The following is a 13,290-nucleotide window of genomic DNA, read 5'->3' as shown; positions in this document are numbered from 1 at the left end:
TGGTCACCCCTACCAGGAAGACATTGTGAGAGACAACCAAAATTAGTGAGTTAAGGGGGCACAGTGGTCCCACTGTCCCTGGTTGCACCCCGTCACAGTCTTATTTAATTTGTTTTATCTGACTAGCAAGAACTAAACAGATAGAAGTTGATGTTGTATTTTTGGAACCATCACATTAATTGTGTTCATACCTTGCAATGAGTTTTAAGGAGCCTCAGTCTGTTTATCTTACTGAAAAGTTTAAGACGCAACTTAATTGTGGTGCAGGAGTACCTACAAAGAGAGAACAAACCAGAAATTTAGAGGGCTTTTTTAATTCAGAGGATAAAGACATAACAAGATCAAATGGCTCAAAATTAAAACTGGAACAACTGAAACTGGAAAAAAGATGTGTAATAAACAAGAGGGTAATAAGCTATTGGAACAGATTACTAAGGGATGTTGTTGGAAACTCTGTCTGACATGGAGACTTTAAATCAAGGTTGGATGTCTTTCTAAAAGAGTTGGTCTGGTTCAGCTGCAAATTATGGGGCTGAATGCTGGAATTAGAGTGAAATTCTATGGCTTGTATTGTGCAAGAGGTCAGATTAGCAGATCATAATGTTTTTTTTTTTTTTCTTTTTTTCCATTTTGGCCTTAAGACAGCATTTAAATTCATTGATTTTTATCAGTGAGCAGCCTTTTGGCAACTGTAACTTCAGAGGAATGTCTGTAGCTATTCCAAACTGCCTCTTCTAGAAGCATGTTGTTATGCACAGACTGGATGCTTAAAACTTATGCAGATGTGACATCATTGTACATAATAGTAATTCTTGTTTTGTATTCTTTGATATCTAATCCCTTGCAGCTCCTTTCCTTTCAATGCATAAATGCCAAATACTTAGATAATTATTAATTCTGTACTTGACATTTTAAATAAATGCAGTTTGTTAAATTTCCATGTGAACTGTAAAGAAATTTCTCTGGCCTGAACGTGCATCAAAATTTGAGCTGAATGGAAAGGCTTTCTTTCACTTGAGTTGCTGTTATGGTCAGAGGATACACTTTGCCTTGCCTGGGGTTGCTCACTATATTGATCCTCCCGCTCTGAACTGGGGTAGGGGGGCAAGTTCACTTATTTTTAAAACTGGGGTTTGGGGCGGGGGACGAGGTGGTGGGTGTCAATATTCCAAATACTTCTTGGCTACCCAGTGGTTTTGATGATGCAGCTGCTGCAGCAGCATCCAAGTGAAGGTCTGGAATTTATTTAGGGCATGTCTACACTTAGCTTCAGTGTAAACACTGCCTACTCTGACAGGAGGAGTTGCTCAGTTGGCATGAGTAATCCACTTCCCTGAGAGTGATAAATAGGTCAGCGGAAGAATTCTACCGTCAACCTTGTGCTCTCTACTCGGAACTTAGGTTGCCTTAACTATGCTTCTCAGGGGTTTGGATTTTTCACATCCCTGAGCGATGTAGTTATGCCGACCTAATTTTCAAATGTAGACCAAGCCTTTGTGGTTTTCACTCTAATCTGCTGGCCTGGAAAGTGCTGTGTGTATAATTAAATTAACTAAGCACCCTCAGTTTCATTTTCATGCTCCTGTAGCACTCTTATGATCTTGTAGGAGAAAGCAAGAAGGAAAGGAAAGAAAGTGGGAGGGAAAAGATGACGGGAGGGGGTAGTAGTGGGGAGGATGTGTGGGGGATGGGATGGACAACACAAGAGACAACACCGAGGGCAGAGTCTAAATTAAAAAATGCAGAACCAGTTTTCTTGCCAGGGAGTGGCTGTACCAGTACTAGCAGTGCAGACAACAGGCACAGGGGAGGGTGTTCAACACCCAGTCATGAAAAACTTCTTTCATGACACTGCTATAAACTCCTGAGTCTAGTCTGTGCTAGTGCTTACACCAATGGTGTATCTATACTGCTGCTGGATAGGAAGTATAACAATTGCTAGTGGATATGGAGCCAGGGAGAGGTCTAAAACTTCCTAGAAAATGTGGAGTATGAAAGAAGGCAAAAAAAAGTTGTTTTTTTTTGAGGAGAGAGGGTAGAGATTGCATTTGATTGTTTCAGTTATCATTATAATGGGAATAGTTAATTGAGCTAATTTGCCAAAGAAACTCTTAAATAAAATCTCCCCAGTAAAGTGTTTGAATTTACACCGCCGCTTAACACTGCATGCATATTGTGGAGGTTTGGAAGGAGAGTCCACTTTCACTTGTGCACATGTGAACATTACACATGAGTAAAATTAGTAGCCATGTCAGCACACACATTCTTCAGTGCTTTTCAGTAGAACTTGTTTTGTCTTAATTCTAATTAAGCATAAATTGAAACCGTGGGGAGTGCAATGAATGAGATGGAGAAGATAAAAGGTAAATGTGAACTCTTGCTTTGTTAGCTCTAACATTATTTGATCTTTATCTAAAAGGCAGTGCCTTCCCAGATTAATACATTTGGCAAGAGAGATGAATCACATCATTCTTATGACCCGGTTGACAGAGAAGAAGCAAAATATTTTTTTGTTTCTCTCTAGTGTTTCAGTTGGTTTGGTAAAATTATATGGATGATAGCCGACACGTCTGAGTACAGCTTTTACATAATGTCAATCAATAATCAGATTGGCAGTTTAGTCTAGTAGTCTTTGTGCATGGTGGAAGATAGAGGTTCCTAAATTTTAGGGCTTGTCTACCTGGGGAAACTGATCATCTAAAGCAGAGTAATTGTTGAATAAAGTCATTTTAACACTGGAATCGTGTCTGCATATAGCTATATTGGCATAGCTATAGGTATAATTATTCCACTGTAGCTAAACAATACATTTCCCTGTGTAGACTAGCTACTTGTTTTGCTATGCCTGTCTTGCTGGATGGTCTTAGGGCAACCGAGGTTTAATTGGGGCTTGGTGTCTTTTTTTTTTTTTTTTATTTGTCTCAGGTTTAATGCAATGTACATCAAAACCTGAGTTGTATGACACTTTTCTACTAGTTTTGCACTGAGTCCCATGTAATTTTACCAGAGTCACTATTTTAGCATGGAAAACTAGTTCCAAGATCAACTAACTTAAGTCACAATTTAGTTTTAGCATTTCACTCTGATGCAGCTTCTAAAATTCCGTAACGAGGAAGCAAAAGATGCAATCTCTTTATTTTATGCACACCAGACTTTTGTGCTGTAACTGATTGTTTTAGCTATAAAGGGATGATTACTGATTTACAAAAGTAGATTTATCTCTTTTTTTGGAGATAACAGAGCAAACGAGTCTCAGATGTTACTTGCATTAAACTCAATGCGATCACACTAGGGTTGACTTTGGACAAATGTTTATGTATATTGGATATGAACTCTAGCAGAATAACTGGATTATCGTTGGCAGGTTATAATGGCCTCCTCTTAAATAAGGGAATGACAATTCTGCTCCTCCATCTTTTGGGATTGTCTAATTAATATAAGTAAATAACTAAGGGAACAGGCTCTAAGTAATTTCATTTTAGTTTAGATTTGGCCTGTGAAAGTACTAAACCCTGGAACATCTTTAGTTTGATGACTAAGGTCCTGAGCCTTTATTGAGTTCTGTGCAAACAGACCTCTCTGTACCACAGACAGGGATCAGCGCATAAATCAGTATTTTCTTGATTGAAAAGTGATGACCAACAGAGAGCACCTGCAGATTGAAGTCTCAGTTGGAGGGCTTCTTGACAGTCAATTAAAAAATATAACTCACTGTTGGTATTGGTGGTGGTGGTGGTGTGAAACGTGCATTAGCACTTACTATTGCTTTGTATCCCTTAGCTACAAACTTTCACCTTAGAGCTTCCCTCTTCACCTGAGGAAAATCGTCTTATTGCTCCAAAAAGGAATCAGGAAAAGCTTGACTTGTGTTTTGAGTGGAATTGGTTGGCCCATCTTGCCCAGTCATTCATTGTTATTGGAGAGAATGTTAAAAGTCCCAACCTGGGGAGAATGTTTTCACCCCTCAGCCAAAAGGCCAAGATTGCGAGGTCTTCCAGTACAGTAGCTTTTCTATTATCAGGTCTCATCATAATTAAAATAGTACAAGTCTGGAGTCTTGCTTTCATGATGGTAGAAGTGGTTGAGTAATATTAATCCTATTAAACTACACTTTGCCCTATGATCACCCAAATCTTAAAAAAAAATATGTCTGATGGAACTTCTTTGACCAGAAAGATGTCATAAAGGAGGGGACAAGGCACCCCCATAGGGTAAGGTTGCAGACTCAAAAACCATTGCCTCAGTGGGGGAAAAAGGGCAGTCCAGAGTATAGCTGCCAGACTGCAGCCAAGAACTATAGAACCTTTTTAAAATATAAATAAAGCAGCAGGTGTGTGTAGTAAACTTAACCTTTGTCTGAGAATGTCTTAACTGACTGTATTTTCCCTCCCTTCCCTTCATCTTGCAGCTGATTGCAATGCCGTTCTTAAAGGTCTACAGCCTGTTTTTCAAGAGCAGGGAATGACAGAAACAATTCATAACTGGGAGGATCATGGTTACTTAGCAACTTACATCAACAAAAATGGCAGGTGAGTTGGATATTGGACCCTGGGTTCATATTCTGACCAGATGAGTGAAGGCATCTATGAGCATAGTTATAACTGTGTAAGAAAAGCAGCATTAACACCATCTGAGCTTCTGAAAGCAATCTATAAAAGGAACTGTATATCTGAAAACCTCTGCCCAATCCTTCATCCCTTAACAAAACCACACACATGCCCCCAAAGGAACAAAACAGTTGGGTACTGGCTGAGACATAGTTTAAATACCGTACCTAACTAAAACTTTTTTGAACATATTAAATTTAAAAGGTGTCTTGCTGTGTCCTTGTAGTTTTCATTTTACCTTCTTCCCTATCTTTATTTGTTTTTTTCCTTATTCTAGATCATGGGGTGTCTCTTCCTATTTTTCAACCTTATTTTTCTCCCCTGTCCATGCAGTACTTGCTTTACTTCCTTCACTATATATTTTTTCTCTTATTTTATTTCTCCCTTGTGGCTCCCAAAAGGATCATGGAATCTCCTCGGCTGAGCTGATCCACCGCTCCTGTGTATGTGGGTGTGAGTGGGTGTAGGGGGGTCCTCCTGTTGTAGCAGAATGAAATTAACCCAAACTTTGTCCAGTCCCATTGCTGCCCAAAACTCTGAACAGTAGCAGTGAAAACTGACCACTCTAATCAGTTTACCCTCTGTTGCAGCATAGGAAACATCTCAGAAACAGACAGCCAGAAACTATTTCTCTTCAGACTTAGGTCAACCTGCATTAAATCACTTAACATTCCCAATGTGAACTGAATTCCATCTTTGCAGTCAAAATGGCTAGTTTTTTTTTTGTAATGAGATCATAAATTCTGCAGAAATCCAAAGTTACACTCCTTCCAACTCCCTTTGAGAGAACTTCCTACTTGCCATGGATTACTGTGTTTGAAGCCCTGCCATCATTAATCACTGCTGCTTTAGCCTCAGGAGTCTCAATTTTCCAACGATAAGATTGTTATATGTTTAACCACGTTTTAGCTTTAGAAAATTACAGCATGTGAATGATACATGTACTAACTGAAGTGCATTCTCTGGAGAGAAGAAAAATGAAGTCCCCAGGGCTTCTGTTTTCCCCAGATCTGAGGAAGAGTTCTGTGTAGTTGGAGAGCTTGTCTCTCTCACCAATAGAAGTTGGTCCAATAAGGTCACACACACACACCCCCCCCCCCCCCGGTCTCTCTAGATGTATTAACTTGGTATTTTTGCCCCTTTATTGCTATCGCTTTTGGCTATTTTACAAACCCATTGTTAATCTCCCCCCCCCCCCCCCCCCCCAAAATGGTTATGGTATGAGTGGGACACACTTTCATATAAGCAGATCTAATTGAGACAAACTAATAAAACCAGGCTCAGTTTATGCCCCTTAGCTGTTTTACCATGCAGAAATAGATTTTTTTTTTTGAAGGACTGCATATTTAAGTATAATTGGCCTATTTGACGCTTCACATCACCAATTAGATTAGCTTTACTGCATTCATGCCTGACCATTTTGTAACTTTGGCTCATCCTTGAGGGCAGAAACCAAAAGCTGTGCAGCTTGACATGGGTTTTATGCTTTGTGGGTTTTGTTGACTTTTTCATTTTTGTTTGTTTGTGCTGGCATAGCAATGCTAATCTAAATGCAGTGGTGCAAGCTCAGAGTATGGAGATGTTGCAGTTTATCCTAGTTTGCAAAGTGAGAAGTGTCACCATGGCTGTATGGGGTTTTCTTGTGGGACTTCTTTTCTTTCTCTCTTTCTTACCCAATTTTGAGCTGTACCAGTGCAAAATCATGGTTTACACTATGGCAGGGAGTTTGTGATAGGAACTTGCACACACTATTTTATATCAGTTTAGCTACACCGGTACAAAAATACTCAGTGCAGAAAAGGCCTTATATCTTCCACTAAAAAAGATGCTTCTTGAATCTTCTGTTATCTAGAGGCTTGCAAGACTGCAGCTCTCTCTTTCTTTTCTTTCTTTTTTTTTTTTTTTTTTTTTTTGTAAACTGAACCCTCTTTACTAAAAATGTTAAAAGGAAACTCCAAATTTTGTAACTTTTGTTACAGCCCATTAAAACATTCGTGGACGTAGTTATACGTTTAGTCAAATGTTAGCTGGACTTAAGAAAACCCTGAGGCCTTATATATAGTAGAATGTACTGCTTTAATTATACATGTAGAATTTGTATGTTAATAAAACGATGTCTTGACGTTTACAGTTAGTAACTTCGTACATTGTTCTGTCATGCAGCTGTAGTTTGGCGTTTGTCAAAAGACCTTCATATTATTCCATAGGCAGTGGCTGGAGTTAGTTACCTAACAAAACTATTTTGGCTTTAGCAGGAAACCTTGTAACTCTGATATTAAGGCCTCAGTAGAGGGTGCTGTAATCGGACCCATCTTGCTGAACAATGTCTCTTCTTTGTGGGCCTGAACAAGGAGCTATCATACTGGATTTCTGGGTTTTGTCAGGCACAAACACTCCACGCTGAGTGGGAGGTGAAGCCCAGGAGGGAGAATAGTCAGCCTTAATATCAAAGTAATTGCTTTGGGTAGTTTCAGTACTTATCTATGCCCTGAACAGGCAAAGAAAGCTGGGCCAATGCAGGGCCACATGCAAAAGTGCTAAACCTAGAAAAACGAAAATGTTTTGAACAACTCACAAAAATATTGTTAAACACTGTGTATGCAATACAAACTGTAAAATGAGCATGCTACTCTTTAGTTGTAGTATATTAGAGATTCAGAGTATTACCGTTGCTGTCGACAAAAATTTGTCTGACAAAGACATTATCTGAACGGCCCTTTGGAAAGCTGCAGCTGTTAAATGAATCAGAGCTGATTTGTGGATTAAGCCACACTTTCCTGTTGTCATTGCCAAAATAACAGAGCCCCGTTCTTCTTTGTCTGAAGTTAAGCTAGCAAAAGTCACATTTGGCAACTCTACCTGGTCCATTTAATTCATGATTTACTCTGACAAAGAACCTAATTGAAGAAGGCTCACTTGAAAAACATTCACTAATCATTTTGTCAACACAAACGTAGGGGAAATAGCCATTCACACCCCACACAGAGGCAAGACACTGCCCACTTTAACCAATCAAATCATTGCCAGTAGTGGTGTGAATGAATATTTTCTTTGCTGTACCAGCCTCATTGACCAAACACTGAGCCGGCAAATACACCAAAGCTCTCACAAGTGCATTGTGGGACCTCAGCAATTTTTGTTTCTGATCAATACCTTTAAAGTCACTTATGTAAATTGCATTAACTTTTAAAAGGGTGCCTTGTGTTAAGCAGCACATTTCTACCTGAAATGTTACTGACTCTCATTACAGGTAGTACATCACATTGTAGGGAAAATCATTACTGCACTTTCAGTGTGTTTTTACTTTGGAAGGTGCCAGCACATATGCACATACAGCAAATGAACAAGAAAATAATGATGAAAAGAAAATGTAAAACTTCAAAAATTGGCAACGGAATTCAGGGTGAAGGGGGTACTAAAGATAGTATCTGTAACTGTTTGTTTTATTTTTTTTAATTGATGGTGCCATATAAACGAATGCTGTATCTTACTGTGTTCTAGTGGCAGCTTTGATAGTGTGTGTGGGTAAACTTGAGAGTTGCATGTGGTGCCTGGGCAGGCAGTGTATCGTCTGCCTGCACAACTGCTTTAAAAGCAAAATCCTTCTTTCTCGTAAAAAAATAAATAAATAGATGAGATACTTCTCTGAGTAACTGTGACCTTCACTGTTTTTTAAACCTCTGTTCAGCCTTGGAACAGAGTAGAGCACTATGATTTATTGGCGTTTGTGTCAACCATGCTGGTGGTTCTGTAGATTATGATTCTGTGTTGTCCTACAGCAGGAGGGTGAAGGATTTTTTTCATCTCATGTTAACATCTCTTTAAAAAAAGCTAGTCTGGACGCTCTCCAACCCTTTGTTTCAGGGCTTGTCTTCACATACAGCGCTTTAGTGGAGACGCTCCTACTCTGACGGGAGAGCTTCTCCTGTCCATGTAGTGAATCCACCTCCTTGAGAGGCAGTAGCTATGTCGTGGGAAGAAGCCCTCCCATTGACAAAGCACTGTCTACACTGGGGGTTAGGTGGGTTTAACTTTGGCCCTCAGGAGTGTGGATTTTTCACACCCCTGAGCAACTTCGTTTATACCACGATAGGTCTGTAGTGAAGACCTGGCCTCAGGCTATAAATTGTGTGGTTTACCCTCGGAATCATCCTAAGGTCAGAAGGCATAATCAGATCTGTAGTCACTTGCTAGCCCTGTCACTGTCTCTTGTAACATTGGGTATTTCTTAAATGCCTTCATTTTCCTATCTGTATAACTAAAATAACTACTATGCAGGAGTGATGTAGCAATGGCTTTCATTCATGTTTGTAGAACGCTCTGAGGTTCGGTGGGAAATGCTAATAGATGTGCAAAGTTTGATTTATTAAAATAATACCATTGAAATGTCTCAATCAGGATTGGCTTCTGTTCCCTCCCCTATTATGAGGAATACCTAAGTGACAGAAGACAACATTTTAAAAGTGACCTGTCTAGGAAAATATTTAGGCTGCTGTATGATATACAAAGAAGGCCTGAAATGGGGGTGTGATGTGTTGTCTCCCTCCTCTCTCCCCCATAGTCCTCTCTCAACCCTTAATTGAAGGGGTGAGGGTGCTGAATCCTTCGCAAGGCGGACTTCTCTTTCAGTTTTTTTTTTTTTTAATTTAACAGGACTTAACTAAACTCTTGACCCCAAATCTCTGTCCCACAGCTTCAAGCGGTATAAATAAGTCACTTCCTAGTTCACAAACGTAAAGGAAATAAAACCTGATGAACTGATGTCCTCTAAAAGATCTCCAACCACCCCTAGCAGAAGGCCTGACAAATCAACCAATGTAGGCGAGACCTGAATGTCAAATGTTAGAAACAAATAAAACAAGCAAACCCTGCTCCCATGACATATGCATGCTCTCACCCCATCTTCTCCCCCCCCCCCCCCAAAAAGCAGCTCTGTGATTCCTTCAACCTGTGTAGAGAGAAGGGTGGCTGGCAGCATCCAGGCCCACAGCTGCAGCAGCACCAAGGCCCCATGGCTGAGCCTGATTTCTGTTCAGACTCTACCTCCACTAGCACTTATAGGAGGGAAAGACTTGCTTGACTTGGGCTGCTTCTCATCTCTTTTCACTTCCCCTCTACACTGCCACCCCCCACCGCCGAAACTGAATTTTAATTACAGAAGTAAGGTGTGGGAAAGGAGAATAAAGCAGTTTTCTTCATAATCTTGTAGATGAAAAATGTGTTGCCTCTGTTAAAATATGAACCGTATAATTTGGCATTTAAACAGGCCAGACTATTTTATATATGCAGCATTCTGCCAAGTGGACTCTTCTAGCATATTAAATAGTTGAAGTACCATCTAAACAGGCCAACAATTGCTTGCATCTGGAATTACTAGAAAACAAAATCTTTGTATATATGTTCCTGTGCGCAGGGACTGTCACTTCAGGAGCCTCAACCTGATAGACCTCTAAGTGCTACCATAATAATAAATGTTTGAATATTTCTATTTTACAGACTACATTGACTATTTTCAACTAGTCTCGTCATTAATGTAAAAATTAGTCTTGTTTTAGAACTTACAACATTTAAACTCCAGTATTAATCTACTTTTCAATCTTAAAAATTGCTGATCTTAGAAGTGACACCTTGAAAATTCTCTAATGATGTAAGTAACTACAGGTCTAATGCAGTACCATTTCAAGTTGCTGAAACGTCTCCCTTTGATTTCAGTGAGCTTTAGATCTGGCTCCAAACGAGGACTGAGTTGGTGGGATGTGGTAACAAGATACTGGGTTAGATTCTGCTCTCATTTGCTTCCCGATAATTTTGTGACTTCAGTGGGGTTAAACTAGTGAGTGTGTCTTATTGAAACACACACACACACACTCTCTCTCTCTCTCTCTCTACCTACCTACCTACCTACCTACCTACAGGTGAGAGGAGACTAGCCCATTGAGCCAAGTATCCCCTTCTGGTTGTCTAACCAACTCAAAGTTAGATCTAACTTAATAATGACAAAAATTTGTTTCCTTCTCTATAGTCTTTTTTTTTATATATATATGAGAAATACTGAGGCAATTCTACCAATTCAAGAAAATTGAACAGCTTTTGATGGCAGCCACCCTATGGTTACTTACAGTGTGATCTCTCACAGTGTGACCGGTAGTAAGAGAACACTTACCTTAGGAAAGAGGATGAACTTTGAACAGAAATGCATAGTAACCGTTTTTGATTTTGCTGAATCTTATTTACTGAGGAAGCTAACAAGTCTCCTGGCCACACCCTTGGACTGTTGCTGCCCTACTGTTGTTAATGGGTGTTTTTCTAAACCCTATGATTGCAGTGATTTGACTATATCTGTTTTTAAACCTGCTTAGTTAGTGGACACGCTTAAATCAGTTTTAGCTTAACTTGGTAAACAAGTAAATCAGTAACCAGCAGGGGTTTCCATCAGTTTAGCTAAGCAGATTTAAAAAAAGAAGAACAGGAGTACTTGTGGCACCTTAGAGACTAACAAATTTATTAGAGCATAAGCTTTCGTGGACTACAGCCCACTTCTTCAGATTTAAAAACTAACTTTAGTTAAACTGGTGCAACTTGCCTTCAGAAAAAGGCTAAGGCTACATCTACACTACAGGGCGGAGTCAATTTAAGATACGCAAATTCAGCTACGTGAATAGCGTAGCTGAATTCAACGTATCGCAGCTGACTTACCCCGCTGTGAGGATGGCGGCTAAATCGACCTCTGCGTTTTCCCGTCGACGGCGCTTACTCCCACCTCCGCTGGTGGAGTAAGAGCGTCGATTCGGGGATCGATTGTCGCGTCCCGATGGGACGCGATAAATCGATCCCCGAGAGGTCGATTTCTACCCGCCGATTCAGGCGGGTAGTGTAGACCCAGCCTAAGAGTGTCTTCTGTTTAGGGGCAGGAAGTATGGGTTAGATTTACAATTTGAATTAGGGGGACCCAATGAACCACTCAGATGCCAGTTTTGGGGAAGAAAGGAGGCATGACAGCAATCTTTCACTCATGTAAAGCCTAAAAGGTCCTGTGGCAACAGTTAAAATAACAAATAGATAAAATCCATGGTGGTCTAGAAAAGCCTCTGCTTTATATTCTAATACCTGCTATAAAATAACCTTGCCTTTATATTGTGTCTTTATTTTAAATTTTTTACAAAATATGTATGTTTTGAGGAAGCACCTCCCGCAGCTCTGAAATGAGCCACATTGGAGGTGAAACATGGCAGTTGTTAAACCGTAATAGCAATGCCTCACTTTAGGACAAGAAATTGAAATTGCAGGGGGGAATTTGGGTAGAGGAGATGACTACCCAAATTAATAACTGGCCAATGGGAGGTGAAATACCTCCAGTTGTTACAGTATGGGGATAAATGTCTGAAATGGCACATTTGATAGTGCAGCATTCTGTGGCACCACGTCGGAGCATGGGTTTAGTACAGAATAGTAAGAGTGCCACCTAGCTACATGCTCTAGCACTACGGGTCGTGGTTAGGGATTGGTCTGAATCAATTGACTTAAAAAGTCAACAGGAGTACTGCCATTTAAGTATTTGACCAAAAACCATGTAGTCTCCTGGACTGAAGGCATTGTACATACCTATAGGGCTAGTCTATTGCATGCTTGGGCACAGGCGCGCTGCCAGCTTTTCTGACGCCTTAGGCGGTGGAAGGTGCTCCCTTCCCCCCCCCCACAGAGGCTCTGAAATACCGCCGCGGTCGCCGCCCCCCCCCCAAGTTGTAGCGCCCTAGGCGACCGCCTAGGTCACCTAATGGGTTGCGCCGGCCCTTCTTGGGCAAGCACACTTTATTAAAATCCTTTTCTGTAGTGGAGGGTGTCCAGCTGTTGGAAAAAGTTGTCATGCAGTCTTCTGCATCCATGCTTGACTACTTCTTTCCAGCAGCATTGTTGCCAGCCAGGGTTTCTTTTGTAATGTGCCCAGAGTGCCTTAAGAAACGGACCAAGAGAAAGGGCTAAAAATGCTTTTAGGGACACACCTGCATAAAGGCTAGAGAACAGTAATGGCAGATCTTTATAGAACTGTTTTTTGGGAAAAAGAGGAAAAGATCACAAATGTTTTCAGTCTTTTATGTTTCTCCTCTGATAGGCCTGAAATCATGAATGTCAAAATGTTTTGACCATCTCTAGGTTCTTAATTTAATAAGTTCTATATATGACTGAGGAGTTATCCTTTTCTGGTAGCCGAAGACTTGCTTATACTATAGCAAATCTTGCTTTGCTGGAGCCCATCTCCTGCTAACTTTTACCAGATCCTAGCCATCCCACTCACAAAACAAAAACTACTCCAGAGTTTCCTGGCTTTGATATTGCTTCTGTAGCATTTGTGTACACGGCAATGCTATAGTGTGAAGAATCTTGCAAAAACACCAGCTCTTACACCCAAGCATTGATACTGGTGGAGTGTTCAAGGCGGTCAAAGTAAAATTGGGGAACATTCTGATGGGCTGGCTCTGCCATATAAGAATGGATGGGGGGAAAGATGGTGAATCTGAAGACTGCAGCCCCCATGATTGCTTTAAAAATAAATGGCATAACTTGGTTGGTTTTTACTGTTGTACATATTTCTGAAAAGCTGAAGAAAGTCTCACTGTGCGTGTATTGCTATTGCTCATGTCCATCAATGCACTGAACATGCTTATAACTAAGTTGCTCTATTGAG

At 40.4% G+C, this 13,290-nt stretch overlaps 1 protein-coding gene across 1 annotated transcript in view; it reads left to right on the top strand.

Moving 5' to 3' along the window:
• Positions 1-13,290, top strand: part of SMS (spermine synthase) — a 68,483-nt gene that overhangs the window by 23,430 nt on the left and 31,763 nt on the right. Inside the window, exon 2 of the mRNA XM_054006141.1 lies at positions 4,409-4,529. Coding sequence (XP_053862116.1) covers positions 4,409-4,529 — 121 coding nt within the window. The remainder of the gene's footprint in view (positions 1-4,408; positions 4,530-13,290) is intronic.

The sequence above is a fragment of the Malaclemys terrapin genome, chromosome 1 (genome assembly GCF_027887155.1).
Source record: "Malaclemys terrapin pileata isolate rMalTer1 chromosome 1, rMalTer1.hap1, whole genome shotgun sequence".
Lineage (NCBI taxonomy): Eukaryota > Metazoa > Chordata > Testudines > Emydidae > Malaclemys > Malaclemys terrapin.
The sequence above is the reverse complement of the archived record's forward strand: the minus strand, read 5'-3'. Positions and strand labels throughout refer to the sequence as shown.